This window comes from Aplysia californica, unplaced genomic scaffold (assembly GCF_000002075.1).
Source record: "Aplysia californica isolate F4 #8 unplaced genomic scaffold, AplCal3.0 scaffold00851, whole genome shotgun sequence".
NCBI lineage: Eukaryota > Metazoa > Mollusca > Gastropoda > Aplysiida > Aplysiidae > Aplysia > Aplysia californica.
In genome coordinates this window covers 266019-290432 of record NW_004798121.1, presented here as the reverse complement: position 1 = coordinate 290432, position 24414 = coordinate 266019, and the positions used below count along the sequence as shown (strand labels likewise).

The 24414-nt window shown below is 39.5% G+C and overlaps 1 protein-coding gene across 1 annotated transcript; it reads left to right on the top strand.

The window, feature by feature from the left end:
* The first annotated feature begins 3906 nt into the window (after positions 1–3906).
* Positions 3907–24328, top strand: LOC101845729 (leucine-rich repeat and WD repeat-containing protein 1). The gene is made up of 13 exons (XM_005110091.3): positions 3907–4034; positions 9309–9359; positions 9975–10089; positions 11749–11855; positions 13164–13236; positions 13851–13973; positions 16012–16084; positions 17053–17217; positions 18195–18277; positions 18555–18716; positions 19318–19430; positions 20795–20845; positions 21658–24328. The coding sequence occupies exons 2-13, from the start codon at positions 9312–9314 to the stop codon at positions 21790–21792; spliced, it is 1248 nt and encodes a 415-aa protein (XP_005110148.1). The 5' UTR covers positions 3907–4034; positions 9309–9311; the 3' UTR covers positions 21793–24328.
* The last annotated feature ends 86 nt before the right edge of the window (positions 24329–24414 follow it).

Genomic DNA, 24414 nt, shown 5'->3' with positions numbered 1-24414 from the left:
GTTTGGGAGGGGGGGGTAGAAACTGGAGAATTGGGCAGGTGGTTGGTGGTAATCCAAATGCTGGGAGAGTGGAGAGCCCCGCGGTGTGCGCTTCTCCCAGAAGCGGGTTCTACTATTATTAGTTTGTTATAGTAGACTATTATAATATTATATTATATTATTGTGATCTTGAGTAAACTGTCAGAAACCCCGACCATGTAGCCTACTGAGATCAAATCTTTTGATTAATTCAAATGTCAGATAAAGTCGTTTCTATTTTTAAATTAATCAAATGAATATTTGGAGTGATGTTCTTTTAGTCAAAACACGTTTTATGTTTACTGTTGTACCTTAGTACTAAGTATGCCTACTGTATTGTAAAGCGCTCAGAGCCTGTGTACTTTAATCGGGATTGAGTGCAATATAAATGTCATTTATTATTTATTATTAGGCTATCTATTACTGGGGCGGTTCATGAACGTTTGAAAGTCTTCAGCTGCGTTCTGGTTTTGATTCAAACGGGTTGAGGTCGTTTAAACTGGGATTACTGCAGAGAGTTTTAAAAATTCCGGGGTTGTTTTTTTAGGGCTACTTAAAAAAATCTCCATACAATATTTTATTTAATACTGAAAAATTCGTCAACGTTGAAACTGCGGTCTACAACTTTGGATGCCCATGTCTCCCCATACTGTTCTTTTGTGATCTCATCCAATGATACGTTTTCTTTAGATCTGTAACTAATTTTATTAATTTTTTTTTAGATTAGAAAGTCGTTAGCCAAGGCTAAGAGTCGTTGCACTGTGATTCATTCCCATAACAACATCGTACAGTACTTACTTTTAAAGACAGCAAATCATTGAGGCAAAAGTGATTATCAGTTTTCAGTTTGTTATAACAGTTTCGACAGTATACCTATTGCGTATTACACAATACTGGTGTGTATTCACTTTTGTACTTCAAATAATTGAATTCTACGTCGATGTGTTTTTTTTCTTGTTCAGGCACCGACACAACTATTAAATTATGTCAAATGTGGGACTCTGGAAGTATTTCTTACGAGTACAAGGATGCAACCATCATTCAACTGTACAAAAACAAAGCTGACATGCATTCTTCAGATGATCACAGAGGTGGTAAATCCCTCTTGTCTATAGCCAGTAATTGTTTTTGTTTTAGTAGAGGTTTTACGGCGCTCGCAACTGCATAAGGTCATATGAGCGCCAGAAGATTAGATGTGTTACAAGAGTAACAAACATAAAAAGAAGGAGGGGGAGATAAGGATGATAGATCTACGTTTGAAAGGACATAAGAACCAAACCACACCAGAGCACCCGCCAACCACCCACATAGCCAGTAAGATAGTCCTTGCCCGAATCGTCTGTTGAAACAATTTAATATCTTTTGAAAGTCATGCGTGTGACTTCCGCGCCAAAGTGGGCACAGAGACATGATCTTTGCCACCTGGCAGATCAAGGAAATGTGCGTAGAGCTGAATAAAAAGCCTTATACTATACATAGGGTTATTTGTTTGATTGTCTGTTTGTTTGTTTGTTGTTATTTTTGTCTGTTTGTTTATTTATTCCGTTCGTCGGGAAAGCTTATAATATTATGGAAAACCCAGGCGAAGTATGATTGGCTTCCATAGTTCATTACTGTGGTTCACCATGGAGTTTAAAACAGGGCTGTGTGTTGGCAACAATACTTTTCTGTACCATGCATAAAGCATTCCACTGGAGTCTGTGGTGTAGCCGTTAGGTGCTTTGCTGTCACACGCAGGGGACCTGAGCTCGATTCTTGAGTGGGGAGAAACTTGTGTCGGGTATCCTGGCCTTTCTGCTAGGATTATGTAGCTGGGTTTGTCCTGAAAGGCTGGGTCGGGTGCTCGCTTCCTAAATAAGCTAAATCGTACCAATGGAAGCGTAAAAAACACCTTAATAAAAAAGTAAAGCATTCCAAAGCTCATATAGCTGCCGGTGTGGATATCAGGTAGGCCTACGGAAAGGACGACAAAGTCTTTAATTCCCGAAGGCTACAGGTAAAAACAAAGCATGGCATGATGACTAACGGCGAACTGATATTATGCCGATGATTGTGCATTATTTGCTTATGCAGAACCTGACATGCAAAACTGTTTTGATCTCTTTTTGAATGCATGTAGAACTTGGGACACGTAATAAGCACAAAAAACATAAAGTTCTCTCAAAGCATGTCCCGGGTGATAGGCTACGCAGATCCTCCCTCCTAAAATCAAAATAGGCCCCCTACTTATACACAACACAGAACAATGTTTATTATAGCTTCAGTTATCTTGGCAGTAGACTTTCTTCAAATGCTCGCATCAATGCAGAAAAGGCTTTACGCATGAATAGGCTTAAAGCTAGTGAACCGTTTGGGACTGTTGTGGCATTCGCACATACACAATAAAGTTGAACGTCTACAATGTGACCCTCCCAACCTTGTTGTATAATATGGTGCCTCGATCTGGATGGTGTAGGCCTATCAATTAAAGCCATGCCAAGAATTAGCTTAACCGTTTTAACATCGACATGCTTCAGGAGATTTCTTGGTTTCAAACGGCAGGACAAAATACCAGACACCGATGTTCTCAAAAGGGCGAATGCCGCGAGAGTCGGTTTTCTAATCTCAAAAGGATTGAACTTCGCTGCCGGGCTTGCTGTGTTTTTAGCCTGATTTCAGAAACCCCAAAACAGTGTATTATATTCCATTCTGAACTGTCCTTCGAGGCGCTTAATTTAAGCGCACCAAAAGAAAGCATAACAAAGACACCATGAAAATGTCTATGAATGACTTTAACATTAGTCTTTCGATATGGGAGAGTTTAGCGCCCAACAGACTGAGCTGGATTTGGGGAGCAGCAATCACTGTGGGCAGCAAGTCATTAAGGCTTCACAAATAAGAAATGTTGAAACCAAGAGAAAATACCGCAGGTTGCACACATTAATGTACCCGACTAGTAAGCAGTGGAAGTGGAGCTTTCAAATGTTCAAAAGGTGGTAGCGTTTTATCTGCCAGAATTGGTATCATTGTCACGATGACTGACACGATCAGCAAAGCCAACCCTTTCATGGACCCTGGAGAGGAGGGAGGAGCAGCGGACTGCCTGCGTCGATGATATCTATTCTACAACCAAGTAGGCTAACCAAGAGCCTACTGTTCTCCTATGCGGATGCATTGGTCATCGTTTAACAATAATGATAATTAATAATTTAATAATAGGGCCTACTACTACTACTACTACTACTACTACTACTACTACTACTACTACTACTACTACTACTACTACTACTACTACTACTACTACTACTACTACTACTACTACTACTACTACCACTACTTCTACTACTACTACTACTACTACTACTACTACTACTACTACTACTACTACTACTACTACTACTACTACTACTACTACTACTACTACTACTACTACTACTACGGCTATTAATAATAGTAACAATAACAACAATAATAATAATAATAATAATAATAATAATAATAATAATAATAATAATAATAATAATAATAATAACAATAATAATAATAATTATAAAAATAATAATAATAATAAAAATAACAACAAGAACAACAACAGCAATAACAACATATAAAAATAATAATTAATAGGCTAATGATAATCATCATCATCATCATCATCATCATCATCATCATCATCATCATCATCATCATCATCATCATGATAATAATAATAATAATAATAATAACAACAACAACAATAATATTAATAATAATAATACTGATAATAATAATAGGCCTAGTAATAATAATAATAATAATAATAATAATAATAATAATAATAATAATAATAATAATAATAATGTTATTTTCCCGAAAGTAAAATGGTGAACGCTTTTTTAAACGAAACTTTGTTTGCATCCTTGAACTTCCGCTCGCTACTCGCTAGAGGTAAATTTACCGCAAAAACTAAGCTCGCTGAATGTAGTGCTGCGACGAACTGCGAAGAAAAAGCAATCGAACCTGTTGCCTTGGTCTTGGTAAACAGAGAGTTGTTAGTGGTGAGTTTGTTTTGCGTGTTGGAAGCTCGTTGTTGAATTTTTAAAAGCATGTCTATTCATAATTTCTTTCAAATTGTTGGATTCTACGTGCTCGACTGACTTGTTGATGGACCCTGCTGGCCCTGAAGTTCGGATAGAAACGACGAGGGTATCGAAACGAGTGCGTCGCCGTGAGAGATGATTTGATTAATTTAGCCCGGCTTGCTAGATCTAGATCTAGATCTAGATCTAGATTTAGATCTAGATTTCTAGATTCTAGACTAGGTCTAGATCTAGGCCTAACTAAGCTACTTATGATGTTGGAGTGAAAGTGTTGTGTTTTTTTATTTAAAATGGCCACATAAATTGTCGGCCGTCGTTATTCATTGTCATTGCTAATCAATGTGTCGCTTCCAGGTTGGACCGTTAGGACACACTTTCACAAGCATACTTCTGGTCCCTAGCTGTTTTGACACAATAGCTGGGATCCACCACGGAACTTTGTCGTTCCGAGGTCCGAAGTAAGCGGCATATACTGGAGTTGCCACATGATAAGAATGCACACACCCTTCGACATAGGTGAGAGTGGTGCTACTGCTCTTGCCTGAATTCGAGCTGCTTTCTTTGAGCCATGTGTGGCGGAGAAGGTTGCAGGACGTCAATGAGTGATCTCATTTGTCTGCCATTGAGTATTTCACTTGGTGACAAACCACTCGAGAGAGGAGTGCGCCTGTAAAAGCCATGAGGAACTCTTGCAGAGCTGCTTTGATTTTGGGTGGAAGAGGTGATTTCTGAAGAGAATTCTTAAAACTCTGAATTAGGCGTTCTGCAGCTCCATTCGTTGCGGGATGGTATGGGACTCCTATGAGGTGAATGATACCCCTTTCTTGACACCAGGTCTGGAATTCATCTCAGGTAAAGGAAGTTGTAGCGTTGTCACTGACGATGGTGTGAGGAAATCCGAAGTGTGCGAAATCCTCTTGCAGGAGATCAGTGGTGGTTTTGCTGGATGTTGACGATGTTCAATGAATGATTGGATACTTACAGTAAAAATCGATCAGTACCAACCTGTTGTGTCCCATGAATTTATTGCATGATCTATGTGCACCTGACTCCATGGTTTCTCCGGTAACATCCAAGGATGAATTGGTGCCTTCGAAGGGTTGTTTTGATGCTCATTTCATGTTTGACACTTATGCAACAGAGATCCATGATATTGGAGTCTATTGCAGGCCAGTGTACTGCAGTTTGTGCGAGTTGTTTCATTCGTTGTTTTCCAAAATGTCCTTGGTGAAAGATTTGACTTGTTGCTACAGACTGTTGGGAACGACAAGCCTGGCTCCATAGAACAAGCATCCTGCCTCTGATGAAAGAGAGTCCTTGATTTGCCAGTATGCTTTCCGTTCTGGCAAGAGTTGTGACTGAGACAAAGGCCATCCTTACCTGCAATATCTCATCACTGTCGAAATGTTCGGGTCCTTCTCACTTTCCTTTTTCTCGACCCCAGGATCAGCAGGTGTGAGTTGACAACTGATGGTTTTGATGGTGCAAACAGAGTCCATGTCCGCACCTTCTTCTTTCATATCAAAGTCTGTGTCTGGTCCGGAAGGGAGACGACTAAGCGCATCTGCATTTCCATGTTGAGATGACTTTCTATACTCAATGTCATATTCATACTGACTGAGCGTCAGTGCCCATCTAGCCAGACGATTTGCAGCCATTGTTAGTGTTCCTTTCTTTGGACTGAAGATTGTGAGCAAAGGTTTATGGTCAGTGATGAGGGTGAATTTTCTGCCATAAACGAACTGGTGGAACTTTGACAAAGCAAAAATGATCGCCAGAGCCTCCTTGTGAATTTGGCTATATTTCCTTTGTGTTGCTGATAGTGTTTTGGACACATTGGCGATTGGACGCTCACTGCCGTCAGGGTATCTGTGGAAGAGTACTGCCCCTAGGCCACAGTCTGATGCGTCACATGAAATTCCAAGATCCAGAGATGGATCGAAGTGAGCAAGAATCATGTCTGTGCACAAGAGATCTTTCACATGCTGAAATGACTTCTGTTCTTCCGCACCCCAGCACCAAGGAGTGTCTTTCCTTGTCAGGCGGTGGAGCGGGTCCAGGACCGTTGACAGATTTGTTAAGAATTTGTTATAGAATTGGACCTGTCCAAGGAATGCACGCAACTCTGAGACTGAAGATGGTGGCGGCATGCTGATCACAGCATCCACCTTAGGTCCTCTTGCTATACCTTCATGTGAAAGTCTGTGTCCAAGGTACTGAACTGAGCGTTTTGCAAATTCACATTTTTCGAGACGACAACAGAGTCCTCTGTCCTCAAGCTTTTTGAAAAGTGCTCGGAGATTCTGAAGATGATCATTTTGTCCATCACCTTTTGAAAATAACCTGGTGCGGAGGTGATTCCAAATGGTAGACGTTGCTGTAAAAGCACCCCTCTGTGAGTACCGAGGGCGAGTTTCTCCTGAGAGGCTGGGGAGAGTTGAATTTGATTGTAAGCTTCTGCGAGATCGATCTTGCTGAAGTATTGGCCTCCACCTAATTTTCTCATCAGGTCTTCTGGTGATGGAATTGGATGTCTATGAGGTGCTAACTGGGGGTTCACTGTGACTGAATAGTCACCGCAGACTCTGATTTGTCCTGTCGGCTGACCTTTGGAATCCCTTTTCCTTACTGGGACTACAGGTGTTCCATAGCTGCTGAATGTGGTAGGTTTCCACACCGCTTTGGCTATTCCTGCATCATAGGCTGCTTCCAAGTCCTCCTGCAGTGCAAAAGGAACTGCACGTAGTTTGCAGAAAATTGGTTTAGCATCTTCTTTGAATTTGATGTCCAACTCAAATTCTTTCAGTAACCCTAGCTCTTCTGAGAAAAGATTGGGAAACTCTGCACACAAGTCTTTGCATGCTTTCTCTAAATTGCTATCTGAAGTGACTGGTTGCACCTTTTCTAGTTTCTTGATGCCATGAAGAAATTGATCAACAGAAATGTTCAGTTCTTTCATTCCTGATCTTCCCATAATGTTCAAATTTGGCACTTTGTCACTACAAATGAAATGTGTTGAGGCTTAGAGTCTTCTAGTGCTAGAGTCTCTTGAAGAAAACCGAGGGTGGAAAGTGAGTGCTTTGTGGCTGACTCAAACTTGCTTGCGACGGGCTGAAGCTTTGGCCTACCTAAAAGATTCCAAGTTTGAGAAGAAATGAAATTTTCACCTGCCCCTGTATCCAGTTCAAATTTTACAGTTTTGTCTTTGATTTTTCCATCAACCATCAAATGTGGAATGGCCTTGACCGTCTTAACTGTTGAAACGGTTTTTATCTTCTTTGTCCCATCTCCTCCTGTGGATTTCTGCAAACAGGCCCTTTCTATGTGACCCGTCTTCTTACAATAATGGCAAACTGCTGTTTTGAAACGGCAGTCTTTCCCTGGATGTTTGTTTCCACATCTACCACATGTACCTGCTGGAAAATCCCTCTTATTTGCTGTAGCAGGGGCTGTTTTCTTTGGTTTTATGTTTGGATATTTGTATTTCTGGCCTTGCTGATTCTGACGTTTCACTTTGTGCACTGAGTCTTTCTCTCCGTACACCGTTTCCTTCACGCATTTTGCTGCGTCCTCTATCTGGCCAACAATCTCGATTGCCTTTGCAAATGTCAACTGGTCATCTTTCATCTTGAACAATGACTTCAATACAGCCTCGTTGTCAAGTGAGCACATGAAGCGTGTACGCATGGCTTCGTCCTATAGATTGGTAATTGAAGGAAAATCACAAGTTACTGCATCCTGTCTGATTCGTGCAGCCAGTTCTTGAATGGTTTCACCAGGCTTTCTTCTCATCTCTGACCAGAACTTGTATCGTTCCCGGACGATGAACCTCTTGGGATGGTAGTACTCTTTCATGAATTCCGATACCTCATCGAGAGTTAATGAATTGACATCTTAAGGGGGGTTGAGCTGTTTGGCCATATTTTCAATTATCTTGTAGTTTGTAGTTCATTGATGACTGGTTAGTGAGAAACACTTTGGCTTGTTTCTCTTTGGGCACTGAATGTGCTGAGACAAAGGTTAAGAACCTTGAGTAGTAGTCGGTCCATAGTTCAAATTTTAGGTCGAAAGCCGCAAAATATGGGATGTAAAAAACTGTCGCAGTATCACCTTGTCCTTGATGGGATGACTGCTTTGTCATGGCTAATAGTGCTTCCATAGAGGCACGGTGCTGTTCCTGTTGTAATGCCATCTGTTCTCTGAACATTGTCATGAGTTCTTTCATCGATGACTCAGACGCCATGATGGAAATATGCCGATATTGCTAGCTTAGGTCTGTACATTGTGTGAATGGACGATTCACTTTTAATTCAAATTGAAGTGTATTGTTTGATGGTCCAGGCTTGCCTGTCCTTTCTGCGTAGAGGTGACTGCTCACCAGTTATGCTTCGTAGGCGGAGCCACTGCTAGGAGCCGCTAGCATTGGTGTAAGAACTCCCCTCCACACAACTGTCTTTGGACAGTTCTCCACAGCTTTCCATCTCCCCTGTGGGCACGTTATGGCCTTACACAAACACTCATCAGGGTCTGCATTTCTTTAGAATGCGATTCACCATAGACGGACACGCAGCCACTACTCAATCAAAGCTCCAGTGGCGGAAGGAGGAATTTCAGTATCAGATGTGACAGTTCCAGAAGCGTCAACAACCCTCAGTCACAACCAGAACTACAAGAAGGTGCATCTGGCGCTGGACTCAGTTTCAACAATAATGGTCATCATGCCAACAGGGGAGATGGAAAGCTGTGAAGAAGTGACATGTGCAACTATACGTGACGCACGGGAGAATCATAGATCTATTGACAGGCGCGATGCCAGTTAACAGCCACTTGCTTTAGAATAACGATGACTAAGGCAGGGTGACATATTTCACTTCTAGATCTCTAGATCTAGTAGTCTAGTTTAGTTTAGCATGGGTGTAGATATAATGTAGAGTGTACGTAGAAGAAGTAAGACTGCTTTCTCTGGGAATTTTCCTCTTTGGAATATCATTTTAATTGGACTTGTAATATCACACATGATGTCTCACAGGGTAGTGAATTTTAAGTCTGAAAATACAGTAGGTTAGGCTACTTGAGGACTTTTCAGGCAGAGTCAAACTGAAAATGTAGTAAACCTTTTATACTTTATACCCATTTTTAAACCATATAGGTCTGCTTTTAGTTGTCTAAAGTGTTCTATATGTTCATATTCTTTTGTTACGTATTGTTTCTTCCCTTTGTTATGTTTTTCAGGGAATGGCTCGAAGGGGCATCAAAAGGAAAGCACCTGACCTGGGACGTTTGGTAACTATATTTGAGCCTTGATTGAAAATTTTAGGCCTGAGGCCAAAGTTGCTTCATGTTATACAAAGAGCTGAAAATGAAGTACTTACTTACTTTTACTTTTTCATCCTCTGTTGCCGTTAAGCATCGAGGGGAGATGCAGTTTTCTACGGTAGGCCAGCTTCGCAGCTCTTTCAGGTGTTATGTTACTAGAATATTTTGATAAGTTTAGAAATCATTTGTAAACGTTGTGCTTGCGTGTTTTTTGGCTCAAGAACACCTTGTATGTCCATTTAAAAACATTTTTATGTGTGTATATTATGGAAAAACGTTGATTAAAGGCATGAAAATTTAAATTTGCAGTTTCCAAGGACTCACCTTCTTCAATCGCCAATATCTCAACTTCTATTCAAGAGAAATGGATATTTTTTTCATCAAATGCAAGGCAAATGAACAACCTTTAAGTTGATGCCAATAACTCCATGTACCCAAAAATTGATGCGATGCGTACCTGATCCCACTACGTCGTGACAAATATTATTTCGCGCGCTCATATGACCTTACGCAGTTGCGAGCGCCGTAAAACCCTATACTACTACTACTACTGACAAATATTATTTACTTGTTTCTTCTCAGCCCAGCCTTGATGACTACGCCCCAACACTGTTCATCAGGTGTCACAACCAGAAGGACGATGATGATGAGACAAAGATTTGGAAATGTGCATTTGAACCGTCCCTAGAGAATCCAAGTAAGAATCCAAGGACTTAAAGCAGCTTTCACAAGTCTTCTTGCTCAACACAATCCAAAACTGTAATTCCTCTTACAACTTTCACAGACCCTTTGCATGACTTTTTGTGTGTTATTTTTACAAATTGTCATTAAAGAGACATTAAAAAGTAAGATGGTTTTCTGACTCAGTTACAATGGGGTCCACGCAAACCGAACACGGTTGATCCAGAAACAGTGTTGATTTGGAAGGAAATAAAATCCCTGACGCTATTCTTCGCTATTTGAACAATCTCTCTAAACCAAAAACATATCTATACCAAGTAAAATTATGCTGTCCGGCTGATTTTGGTTTAAGGAAATTCTACTGGATTTGATTTACATTTAATAGAGTCATTAGAGCTTCAGTGATCTTCAAAGAATAACATCAGGAGTTAATTAGTTGGCTTAGAAAACTCAATTTTTGAAAATATGTTCTTAATTGTCCCCCCCCCAAAATGTAACCGTTTAAGCAGAGAAGAGAGTAAATTTGTGTCCTTTTCTGTGCGACCTAACTTGGAGGCACAGTATTGGTCTTTTAGAACCAGAACTGTAGATAAACTTTACATAATGCTCGGCACATTAAAAAAATTATGGTTTTGACTTAAGCAGGAGCTAACTGTGCACAACTGGGGAATGTTACTGTCTTCTCCGCAAGTGCATTCAGATCTACGCACATGCTTGCACACTTTTTTATTGCGAATATGCAGGGTTGTGATTGTTAAGTGTTTGCCTACACATGTGTACTTGTATTTGCTCAATTTTTAGAGCATGTGTGCAGTAGAAGATATGTTTGTTACTTATTTCCTCACTCTCATAGTTTTTATCGTGTATGTGGAGAAGAAGATGTGCTTGCTACTTCTTTTCCCCACGCAAACGTACTTCCATTGTACAGTTTTTAAAGCATTTGTGGTGTGGTAGATATGATTGCTACTCAATTGCCAACATCCTTACTTGCACAAAATTTTAGTGTGTGTGCCGTGAAAGCTGTGATTGTTGCTTGTTTATCCACAAAGATAATAGCACAATTTTTATCGCGTATGTGCAGTAGAAGATACTGCTTGTACTTATTTACTCATACACTAACTTGTCAATTTATATCGTATATGTGCATGTGATTGTCACTTGTTTACCCATTTACATATTATACTTGCACTTTGCACATGTTTTATAGCCTGTGTGCTGAAGATTGTATATGTGCGTTTGGGATTGCTACTTTTTTCCCTACTCATACTTGTACATTTTTTATAGCTTTTGTGCTATAGAGGATGTGATTGTAGGATATTAACATGTTCTTATGCACAGTAGAATTGTAAATGGGCTGATTTATCAATGTCATGCTCATACTGTGCCGGAACAACATGGGGGAACTGCGGTTTTTCTTTTCTCATCCTGACTATCGTCATTTTCCTCTTTTTCTTTTGTATGTTTGTCGCTCTCTTGTGAACTGCTGTTTCCGGGGTGCCTTGATAGTCGAAGCAGACCTTGTGCTGTTGAGGCTAGAGAGGTGAGCAGAATAAGCCTGATTCCCCGTTTGGACTTATCTGTGAACATCCACCCCTTGGCGCTCATATGACCATGTGCAGTTGCAAGTGCTGTAAACCCTTACTAAAACAAAGAAATTGTTACTTTTTTTATGCAGATGAGACGACTAACCTGCTTGCCACCTGTGGCGGTAAGACAGTCTGCATCATCGACGTCAACACAGAGCAGGTGCTGAAACGCTTCAGAGACATTGATAAAAATGAGGTAAGGACGATATAAAGTCATAAGTAATATATGTAAAGTAGAGACATCATCAAAAACGAAGTAAGGACATTATAAATACTTATCTGAAAAAAAACCCAACTTGAAATAACAAGTAACATGTGTACTGCAGAGACAGATTTGACACAGCTGAAGTCAGACAAAACTGGACGAAAATGATGTAGGGTAATAGTAACTACCAGCTGACCAGAAAAAAGTTTGTGAAAAGAAATGTTTTATTAAGAACTTTAAAAAAATTATGACCCAATTGACATGCTAAAGTGACCGAAACCTTAAACATAATCTGGATTATGTTTTCTAAAAAGTTTATTGCTGTTGCTCAATGGAAAGATGATAAAACAGTTCACCTCTGTACATCATGCTTTCGCAGTGACGATATATCTGCAAACGACATCTCCCTAATTGACATGTGAATTATTTGCTCATGTACACAGGATAGATATCCGAAGCAAACTTATTGTTCCAAGCAAAAGGTCCATTTTGAAATGGGCTACAAATTTTGAAAGGTTTGGGTCAATAGAAGAACAGAACTCGAATTCTAAGCCCCGAGTAACATGGTAGGCAGCCTGTAAAAACAACGCACCCCTGAAAAGGTTAGGGTGGTCCGTGATTCGGTAAAGTCTGACCGATACCTCGTCATCCTGCCAAAGTTCTGGAGAAGCTTGGAATTATTTGTTGATGATGAAGGGAGACAGAACCAGAACTTCCAGCAAGACAGGGCTGCTCATCATAACACCAGAGCTGTTCTGCAACGGATCAGCGACCATTGTGGTTACAGAACAGTCAGTCTGACTGAGCACAACTGGACTACAAACAATCCGGATCTGAGTCCACTTGACTTTCAATATTGGATGTGTTTGAAGGACAAGGTGTGTGTGGGAAAACCTTTGAGAGTTATCCAAGACTTGAGAGAAACCATCACTGATCACTCAAAAGAGATTTCCCTCGTGCAGTGTCAACGCCTGATTGTCAATTTCACTCCTTGTGTCAGAATGTGCTTTACTCAAAATAGTAGGCAATAATAATAATAATAATAATAATAATTATGATGGTTGTATCGGCTTTCTTTGGGACAAACTTTTTTTCTGGTCACATGGTATATTGAAAGTATGTTGTAAGGATGCATCAAATTCTATGTTAAGCTCTCTTTGATTTGCGTCATTAGATTTTTTCGTTTTAGAACTATGAAGCAGACTTCTCTTAAAGTAATGGCAATGGATTTTTTAGTGTATTTCCTCTTTTGGTGGACAAAATATCTGTTATTTCCTAAATGTGCAACGAATTCCTCAGAATTTTTACACCCTCGCCTGGACCACAATTGAAGCATCCAGTAAAAAGAAGGTCAACATTTTAGCTGTTGCAGGTAACCTTTTTTTTTTGTTCCCTTTAAGTAAACCTACAACTCACAAGGAAAATCTGAGATTGTATCTCCGCTTGTAGAAATAGATTCATTACAATAGGAAACCTAGAAAAACTGGAAGAAAGTACTGTTGAAATTGTCCAAGACTGCTACCCATTGTTGAGGAGAAGAGTGGTTGTCTTTGACAATAGAACGTCTTGGACAATGTCATTATGATGCAAGGGATAGGGGTGGGAGGTGGTTGTTTGTACAGGTAATTGTTTTGAATAGGTGGCTGCAAGAGGCGGTTCCACCATGTATTAGATAACAGTATTTGGGACTTGATTTTGAACTTCGCCGTTTACAGTGGAAAAAAAATGAGCACAATATGTGATTATTATACTCCCATATATTATTTTCTATTTTTGAGTTGGTGCAATGTAAAGACTATTGAATATTTACTTAGTTGTTTGTAGATCTAGAATGTCAGAATATTAGTCGAAGCCACAGGCACTAAATCGACTGAAATATATTCTTGTAGCAGATGCTCTTTTCAAACCACACTATTTCAGTTGCCCCCCCCCCCACAACTTAATCTATAAAAATTACCTTAAATGTGGTAATGACTTCTCTTCTAGGTGAAGGTGCCACAATCAAACTGATCTACCCAAACCAACTTTTGATGTATGCTCTGATTCGGGGTCACAAGAAATACATCAGCTGTTTGACCTTTCATCCAACGGAAACCAGACTTCTCTTCAGTAAGTCTCAAGTATCTATTGCTAAGCTGTTGTGATTGAATTGTTTGTGTGTTATCTTCTCTCTCATGAACAAAATGTGTTTAGTGTTTGTAAATTTCACAGCACTTGTAACTCAATCAGGTCAAAAAATGCTAAAGATTAGAATGTGACTACAGAATAACATGCAAAGAAAACGGGGTTACCGTCTAGTATCATCTCTCTAATCATTGGTACTTATATGACCTCTTTGTATTGCAATGGCTGTAAAACTCTTTCTAAAACATGCTCAGGTCTCAATTCAAAATAAGATCAAATGGATTGTGGTTGAAGTGCACCTCTGGTAGCTCCAATATTCTTTTTTTCCCTCTGTTGTATCTGTCTGTCCATCTGGCATTCTCACTGCACTTAATGGCTGTTATGGTGTCAATATGCTTCTCTTCACCTACATGAGTGGCTTCGATAGCCCAGTGCTTAGGCTAACGTAATTGAGAGAATGCGGGTTCGGGAGTTTGTACCACGGCTCAGTTCAACGTTGTGTCTCTGGGAAAGGCACATTACACGAATTTCCCATTTGCAGACCTTCCACAGATGTCGATTTAATCGGGATATCCCGATATTTTCCCTCAAATCTGAAACATCCCAATATTCACTATTTTGATTGCGTATATCCCGATTTGCTGGATTTTTCTAAAAATCACTCTGCCTTCTTCTCTGTTGCTGGAAGCACCCGTTAATCTTTTTGTCAGCAGGAACTCTGAGCAGTTTTTTCCAAAATATCGATGCCGGATTTAGTAGTTGACTTGCCCCAAGTTGTGATGGATATTTGCTTGCATGTGTTGTACTATACTTAATGGAAGTAGTATCGATTTGGCATTACGACTTAAGACATTCTCAAGATCTACTTTTGCTTTTGTTTCCACCCAGAATTCTCTGATGATGGACTGATAACAGTTTCAATTGTGACTTAAAAATGATCAATACTATTCATAGTTCTGCTGTTACTTCGAAAAACAAGTTTTGTCCAAGTTGTGGTTAGTTGGGGCCGTCATCAAGACCCGTTTGTAAAACTGTTTCAATCGTGCGTTTGCATCATGTGACATCAGCATGTGAGTTTCGTGTGTGCCAGGGACTGCCCGTTGACTGGTTCAGCTTAAGTTCATGCACACTGGTTGAAGCGTCTTTCGAGACTTAAGGGGGGGGGGGGGGGGGGGGGGGGGGGGTGGGTGTAGACACTTGGGCTAGGAGTCTTTGACATGATGATACTTCAGGATTTAAAAAAATAATAATAACACACGCTCGCACAGAGAGAGAGAGGACATTAACATGGATATTTTTATGGACGTCTCTGGAAATATTTAAGTCAGCTTGGCAGTCACCTTGGTGATTTGTTGTTGATCCCAATTTTTTTAACCTGAGATCCTGATTTTTAGATTTCATAGAATGGCAGGTTTGCATAATTATGACTCGGTCTTTTCTAAGATGGACGTTAAACTAGGAGTTCCCACCTCTTGAATAACCTAATAGTGTTGATGGGGGTGTTAAACCTAAACCATTTCACTATTTTTTACTTCACCTACATGAAAATGAAAACGTCTTCTTTTTTTCAAATCTGTCATGTTGATATGTCAAACATAAGTGTCCGATTTTACTTTGCGATCATGCCATATACAGTAGTCACCTCAGGATCTTCCTATTCAAGAAGTTGCTCAGGATTCCCCTACCAGTTTGTGCATTGTGTGAGCAGCTCTTGGTCTGATGTTACTTTTATTCCTCAGAAGTCACTCCTATTCTGTGCTCCTTTCCAAAATCTCATTTCTTTCTCTTCTCGTCTTCTTATTGCTCTCTGTATTTCTCTCGCTTCTTCTGCCCGAACCCCCACTGTCCTTTAAGATTGGTTTTTTTTTCTATGAAGAGTCTTGCTGTGTAATGCACAAATTGTAATAGCTACTGAGTTCTTGTATTGTTTTTTTTTAATAGTCAGTTTATTTGTTGTAGTCTAGGGAAGAACAGAATGTTCAAAATGGAATCCTGACCTCCTACAATCATGTCTGTCTTCCAGGTGGGTCTCGCGATGGTTTTGTGTATCTGTGGGACATTGGGATCCCAGATAACTCTCCCAGCAGCAATTACTCGTGAGTTGTTCTTGAGTTCTCTCAAAAGTCTTTTATATGTCAGTATTTAGCTTTTTTCTTCTTCTAAGACTCAAAAATTAAATTTGAATTTGATCCCCCCCCCCCCCCCCCCCCCAATTTCTTTTGTTACATATAAGTCAGAGAAGTGAAGGGGGTAAGATAATAAATAACGTAATTTACCTTATTTAAAAAAATGCTTTTTGATCCATAGTGATTTCAAATCATTTCAATCTTGCTTCTATGATATTGTCATTTTGTGTCCACTTACGATCTCTGTACAAAATAGTTTGAAAGCAGGTGCATGCATGTACAGTCAAAATTGTCCAAGACAGCACCCATTGTCGAGCAAAAAGGTGGTTGTCATAGAGAGGTGGATGTCTTGAACAGTGTCATTATGACACAGGAAAAAACACAAGGGAGGGGGGAAGTGGGAACTGGTCTATTGTTCAGGAGTTTATGTCTTAACCAGGTGGCTGTTCTAGCAGGTTTGACTATTTGTGTCACGATGCTGTGGAATCAGGCGCTTGTCAATTTTTGGGGCTGTGGAGTTATTGGTATCATCTGAAAGCTTATTCATTGGCCTTGCTTTTTTTGGAAAAAAATGTTCTTTTATCTTGACTAGAAGTAGAGATTTTTGTTATTGAAGAAGGTGGGGTAACCTGGTTTCATTGAAAAAATTAGTGAGAAAATAGCTACCAAAGTCTGATAACTTCAATAACTTGAGAGTCCTTGAAATCTGAAAAATTACATATTTTGTGCCTTTAATGTGTTTTTCAGTAAAATTTACATGTAAACTTGTTTTTATATGGACATAAAAAGTGTTGAGCCAAAAGACAAAAATTCCCCAAAAATTGCCAGACTGGCAGAAAAATGTCTGCATTTATTATTTCATAATTTTGACGATCGCCTGATTTCACCATGACGCCTCACATTTGGTTTTGTATAGTTTACTAAAGTATGTTCTTCAGGCCGCTACTGAAAATCTCTCTCCAAGACACAGTGGGTGATGCTCTGAATTTGGAGTTTTGTGAAAACACGTGCTTGCTCATAGCCGGCGCAGAGAGGGGCTGTGTGGGATGGATCGTGTCGGATGCTTCGGCTTTGTCGCCCGTCAGACGTGCCAGGGTCATAGAGTGAGTTCCTTTGACCTTTCAAGGCCTAAATGTGTACGGTTGGTTGGTGCTCTGGTGTGGTTTTGCTCCTTCTGTCCTATCAAACTCTTATTGGCCTTTTCTCTCCTCCTTTTTTTTGTTGTTTCTCTCTTGTAGGGCTTCTAATCTTTGGCACTTATTATTATCTTATTATGTTGCAAATGTGGTAACTTTTTTACTAAAACTGAAAAGGCATAGATTACAGCATAGGTTTGTCAACTGTCTCGTATTTCCTGGGACTGTCCTAGATTTGGATGTCTGGAATATGAGCGGTTTATCACAGAAACTACACTCAAACCAGTCCCACTTCATGTAATTTTTGTTGTTGTTCTACAATCTGATATCATAATTTTGGATGTACCTGATACTCAACGAGTGACCATCTACAATCATTGAATTAAGTAACAGTAAAATGCCACAAATAAAATCTACAGCTCCGAGTTGTTTTTAACTATGACAATTACATTCTTTATTCATCTCGCAGGGAGAAATTTGACTTGGTCGTTTACATTGGCTGTAGATGTTACAAAGGTTTTTATATTACGAAAACGCCTTGCGTCCATCGAACTTTGAAGCTCTCAGGAAAATGAGCATGAACAAGACATACATCCAATTATTGATAAGATTTATCCAGAAGTGTCAGCTAGAATCCATCTTCAATACCACGTGTCAGTGAGAAAAGTTTGCCATAGAAAAGGTAATGAGGCAAGGAGACCCCATCTCACCCTAACTAGTCGCAGCAGCAATCGAAGATATATCCAAGAAGCCATTGCTCAGTAAAGGAATTTCAGTAGATGGAGGACACTTGAAAGACCTGAGATTCACCTATGATGTGGCACTTTGTACTGAAAATTAACAACAAATGGATGAAAATAGAATTCAGTTGTTCAATTCTTTGGCAAGAATTATTATTATTATTGATTTTTTGAAAATGATGTTTTTCTGTATGTTTTCGACAGGAGACCAGATGTTGTTTTTCAACATCCGAAATCCAAGACAACAACAGTAGATGGATTGATGAAGCTTCCTGGTGATCTGATAGGTGAGCCTTGTTACTGTCAGCATCGTGTTGAGTACACGGTAGTGGTATTTTGATTTTGTATCCCTTGTTATGGATATCTCATACGACTTCACAATAATTTCTTTTACAGTCTGTTCCTTTACATTTTGTTTTTTCGGATAATAAAGTACTTAACTGTACTTTTCCGATCCTGTGGCCATCAGAGTTTTAGCCCTTTGGCCTGAACAGAAAAGTACTTTTAACAAAAAAGTTTCAGTGTGGAGCTTCTTTTTAAAGAGTTTGTTGTCTCTTATTTCAGCAACAAAACAAGTGGGATCTGGTGAGATTTTGATCTGGGACCTGGCCAAGCATATGAACACGGTGGCTGTCAACAACTGCAAAGACGTTGCTATCGAACCAATCATCAAACTCAAGTACCCACAACACAATGTCAAATACCTCAATCTCGGATTTAGCAACGGTCAGTGTATATTATCGCCGCCATCATTCATCCTATGCAGTGTATGTCAAAATGTGACGTTTCCGGAGAAGTGAAAAAAAAGTTTTATTTCAAGCAGGACATTATTTTACGACAAAATGTTGAATTTGTCTAAATCTGTTACTATTTTTTTAAGGGTAATGAGGCTAGGACCGGTGGATGTGCCTCGTCAAATTTTACAAGATACCTGATTTTTATTTTTTGACAATTTTGACTTACTGCAATGCCTTGAGTTTTTGTTTGTGTGTGTGTGTGTGTGTTTGTGTGTGCGCGCGTGTTCTCAAGGGAATACATGAATGCGTATATGCGTGCGTGCGTGTTTGTGCTTGCATGGTTGTGTGTGTGTCGTATGTGTGTGGTTTGTTAAAGAAGGATGTGCTTAAAGAAGAAGAACAAACCAAAAGTACTGTTTTTGTTATGCATGAATATTTTTGCCTTTTGCGATGGGCATACATCGGGATGCCAGAAAGTATTGGACTGGATTCTACAGTGTTAAAGATCAAGGGGAAGGCTATGTGGAACCTATCCAGGGTAAAAATGGCAATGATGAGGATGATGATTTGCCTTATTTTTTTGTTCTCAGGTCTGCTGGGCGTTGGGGATGATCAGGGAAATTTGTTGTTGTACAACATTGAAACAGTTCTTTCCAAAAAACAACAAAATGAAGATGAGGAAAATATCTGGGAAGCATCTTTGGTAAGCATTCATTTTTTTTTTCCTTTTTCGTCGCTCGTCCACACCAACACTCTGTCTCCCCTTTCCCAATTACGAGTTATATAGTACTGTTTCATTTGTAAGTGATAACAAATTTGTGGGTGGTTGGCGGGTGCTTTTGTGTGGCTTGCTTCTTCTTTTCAATCAAACACCTATCGTCTTTATCTCCCCTTCTTCTTTTTTGTGTTTGTTACTCTTGTAACACCTCTAATCTTCGGCACTTATGTGACCTTATTGTGTTGCTAGTGTTGTAAAACTCTTACATGTACTACAACTATATGTGCCAATGGTCACTGCTTTTAATAAAGCATACAACATCCCAGTAGAAAAAATCCAGCACTCTATAGAAATTCTCTCCACACAGGAATTGAACTCAGGTCTTCGTCGTACGATGGTGGAGGACCGAAACGTTAGACCACCGACTCCGGTGCTTCATTGTGCATGGGTTCAGTCTTAATTGTTGATGGTGGAATCTGTCTCTCTTTCTGTCTTGTTTTTTAAAATATATTGTTGGTTTCTATCTTCTTTTACTTCTGGTAAAGGCAATTATGCAATCACTCTGTTCTTGAAACTTTGTTTTGTAAGCAGTGGGTGATAGGCAGGTGCTCTAGTGTGGCTTGCTCTTTCTCTCCTAACATCTTTCACCCATAACTTTCCTCAATTTTCTTCTTTAGGCCATTCCCAAAGGGGTGATATTAACACATGTTCTAATGACCAGTAGAATTGTAAATGGGCTGATTTATCAACGTCATGATCGTACTGTGCCGGAACAACATAAGGGAACTGCAGCTTTTTCTTTCCTCATCCTTACTATCGTCCTTTTTCCTCTATTTCTTTTGTATGTTTGTCACTCTCTTGTGAACTGCTATTTCCGGGGTGCCTTGATAGTTGAAGCAGACTTTGTGCTGTTGAGTCTAGAGAGGTGAGCTGAGTAAGCCTGATTCCCCGTCTATAGATTTCTCTGCTGACATCCACCCTTGGCGCTCATATGACCATATGCAGTTGCGAGTGCCTTAAAACCTTACTAAAACAAACAAAATTCTTCTCTTCGTCTGTTGCTCTCTGCTATGATCTTGGCTCTAATCTTCAGCAGCAGTGACCAATTTAGTAGGTGGATGGCAAGTGCTCTGATATGGTTTGCTCCTTCTTGTCCATAAAAAATCTATAGTCCTTATCCGTTTTTTTGTTGTGATTGCTACCCTCTTGTAATTTACACCTCTAATCTTCAACACCTTATTGTGTTGCAAGTGACGTAAAACTGTTACCAACTAAAATGAAAAATGAAAGCTATGCAGGCATAACTGTATTGTTATGATAATGAAACTATTTCCGTGATCTGTCCACAGATTCTGGAGTGGCCCAACATAACCAACAATCAGGATATTGTGCCCAAAACAGTGAGTGTTTTCAACATATATTTTGTTAAATCATGTTTTAAAAAAAATATATCCAATGCAACAAATGTTCTAGTTTTGCAATATGTTCATGTTTGATATTTAGTGATTTCTAGCAACCCTTTAGCTCATTTTAACCAACCAACATTGTGTGATGGTGTATCTCTTTAATGTTAACGGTAGAACACTCCTTCCGCATTTCACGTGTTCTTTTGGTCAGGCATCATGTTCATTCTCGGTGTTTGCTGGGAAAGTGTTGCTGGTTGGTTTGCCTCCGTCTTTGCAATCTGAAGGCTAAAACAGCACCAAGACATGGGTGGCTGGTGCCTTTATAAATCAATCATTAATGGTTTAGATATATAAATGTACTTTCACAGATCTATCAAGTGTTTCGGTAACATCTGAGTCCTCTGATTATTTTTTTTTTCGTCTAAGAATTCTGATTGGATTTGCATACAATCCAATTTACCTCTTAAATTGTTTCCATCGGTTTGTTCACATCTTATTCTAAAGGATGTGAAAATACACAGATTTATATGCAATAATTTGACAATGTGTTGTAAATAAAGTAAAAATACTAATTCGTGTGTATTTGAAATACACATTTATTTATTTGCCATTTTTGGCTCGTAGCGGAATCTTAACAGGGGTTCTGCAGGCTCCGACACCCCCCCCACTCTGATTTTTAGAGAAGAATCGGAAGAAAGCTTCTATTTTGGATTTTGGTCATGGGTTTGTTGGCAATTCTTCATTTTTAAGGGCTTGGTGACCCGTCTTACTACGCACTGTAGCTCTCTCTTTCCTTTGGCCCTCAGGAACTGGTGGTGAACACGGTGGCCATCTCCAGCTCCCACGAGTTTGTCACAGGTGGCACGGACAACAACTTAGTCTGCATCTGGAAGAGAGAGGACGAGGAGGAGAAAGCGGCCAGTAGCAAAGACGGGGACTGAGCGCTGGGCTGGCTGTGGAATGGATGCGTTTTTAGTCTCATCGTGTTTTCAGAATTCTGTGCTGAAACTGAAAGTGGAACAGTTGTCTTAGTAGTGTGGTGTGGTAGTAAGTTATATCATGCCCTGGGAATGTTTTGCTCACTGAAGAATGGTTGCGTTTTAGTTGTGTGTCTTCAGAATGCTGCGGCTGACTGTGAAGTGGTGCGTTTTAGTTACGCCATGCATGTCTTCAGAATGCTGCGGCTGACTGTGGAGTGGTGCGTTTAAGTAATGTCATGTCCTCAGAATGGTGCTCTAATTCTGGAATGATTGTCCTAAAAGTGTGTTAGTGACACATGTTGCCCTCAGAATGACAAGATTCTGATCTCTTATGTTGTTGCAGAACTGAGTTGTACACTGTTTTCTACTTCTGGATCTCGGTTATAAACCTGCCTGGTTGTAATAATCTCCTTGGTTTGTCAGATAAATTTTTAATTTACCCACCACCACTCCCCCCCCCCCCTCCTTTGTACAAATAGTACTGTGAGGTGCAGTGTTGTAAAGACTTTGGTGTTTAAGTTTGATGAATTGCTCAGTAGGTGTAGTGTCTGTTCGGTGGATGTTGCTGTTGGCTCTTGATTTAACCCTTCTAAGTGGCTCTAATAAATAGCTTGTGGTGCCAGGGGAAATTCTATGATTTCACCTTAATATGTGAGAAAAATACTTGAGAACAGGCAAATGAAGCAAGCAAAGGTGTTAACCTTTTCATATTTAGAAAGAAGAATGTAAATTAAAAATACAGATCATTCGTGAAGGAGTTGAAATGTTTAATAATATAAAAAAGGTGATAAACAAATTGGAAATTACGGCAGATTTAATCGGCAGCAACACCGCAGAGTGAAGCTTTAGTAGGTCAATTTAATTATCCGTCGACACTTGGAGGGTCAAACATTTTGTAGGCTTATTTGATTATTTTTATAGTTGTTGACATACCCTTTATGGAGGACATTGAGAGTTAAATTGATTGAAAAGAATGATAAATGACTAGTGCACCTCTCCACTGACAAAAATGCTATTTCGTTCTTGTAATTTGATAAGTTTCAAACTGAGTTTGTCTATTTCTTTTCGAGCGTTTTGTGAAACATGGGGAGTCCTGACAGGTCCAAAATTACAGTGTACAGGAATGAATTCATAAATAAAGAAAATATAGTTGGACTGAGTTGAAAAAGCTTGTGCAAGAGATTTTCTTTGAACTATTCATTTTTTCTGTGATGTTATGTCTCATGTATGAAATAGTCAAATCAATGTTTTCCTCTTTGAGTCCGTGGATGTTTAAAGAAGACTTGAAAATAATTATAGCATTTGTATAGTGCAAATTCAGGCTCAACAGCTAGCTCTATGTGCTTTACAATCTATGTATTATTACCCCAGCACACTTGTTAGCATTCTAAAACAATCTCAACTTTCTGGGAAGCATACAGTGCAAGCTGCCATTTTATAGGCACTAAAACACCAACACACTGACTAGATCTTTCACTGTCTAGAGCTGGGTACTTATGTAAAATGCCTTTCCCAAGGACATGACATCAGGCCTGAGGCTCGAACCCCTGAACCCTATGATTTCGAGTCCGCTAGCCTAACCACTTGACTACCAAAGCCACCAAGTTCCAAGGTGCATCTTTCGAGCTCAGTGTTATACTGTTTTAACTTGTTGATGTCTTGAGCAGTATTGAGCCAGGTCTATGCTTTGTTTTTGGCCTTACTGAGAAGGGCAAAGTGTTTCCTTTATTATAACAGTTATAAAAGCTTAGATTTCAGTCCTTTATTTATTGGAACTCAAAAGTGCACTGCATAGTGCTTGAATCTTGTCATTCAAAGTGCTTAGTATATTTCTGAATTGGTGGATCAACATGTACTATAAGATATGGCTGCTTTGGAAGTGTGTATATATATAAATAATGCTGAGGAATGGGAGCTTCATCGCTCTTTGACCTTGGTGTGAGATTCACTAGCCTGTGGTCAGTGAGATTGTGTGATAGGTTTCTTTCCTCATTCTGTCTGCTTGTTTTTGGTTTGGGAATGGGGGAATGGGCATTATGAAGAGTAACGTGTCTGTCGATTTGCATGAAAAAAATCAAATGAACCTACTTGGAAAACCTGGAAGTGTCATCTCTAGATTCAGCCTTTGATGTGTAATGATCCGCCGTTGTTTACGGTAAAAATGAATGGTGCACTCACTAGCAGAATTGTGTAATGATCTGCCTTTGTTTATGGTAAAAATAAAAATGAACAATGTACTGATTAGCAGAACGTTTTTCAGCTGTTGGTCTGTTGTGTATACGTAATAATAATCGATATATTTTCTTCTGTTGCATGTGATGTAGGCCAAATTGATTTGGCTTTCTGCTATGTTGACAAAAACGATTTTGCTTGTTGGGCCTCGGGAAATGAGAAAATGAGGGGAAAGCTCGCTCTCTCTCCCATGAATGGCGTAGAGTCCTCAATCAAAGTGTCATGTAAAACTTTTAAAATTAAATTATTTACAATATTTAAAGATGATGAAAATGTTGTGGCTTTGTCTTTTAGTATTACTCTTGTTCTTATCTCTACTTCCTTGACCTTCAGTTGCATGACCTAATGCAG

What these genes read in the sequence shown, in the direction of transcription:
- LOC101845729 (XM_005110091.3), top strand. Translation starts at nt 9,312, where the DNA reads ATGGCTCGAAGGGGCATCAAAAGGAAAGCACCTGACCTGGGACGTTTG. An exon ending in AGACGTGCCAGGGTCATAGA is followed by an intron (nt 17,218 to 18,194) that starts GTGAGTTCCTTT and finishes TGTTTTCGACAG; the next exon opens with GAGACCAGATGTTGTTTTTC. An exon ending in ATATCTGGGAAGCATCTTTG is followed by an intron (nt 19,431 to 20,794) that starts GTAAGCATTCAT and finishes ATCTGTCCACAG; the next exon opens with ATTCTGGAGTGGCCCAACAT.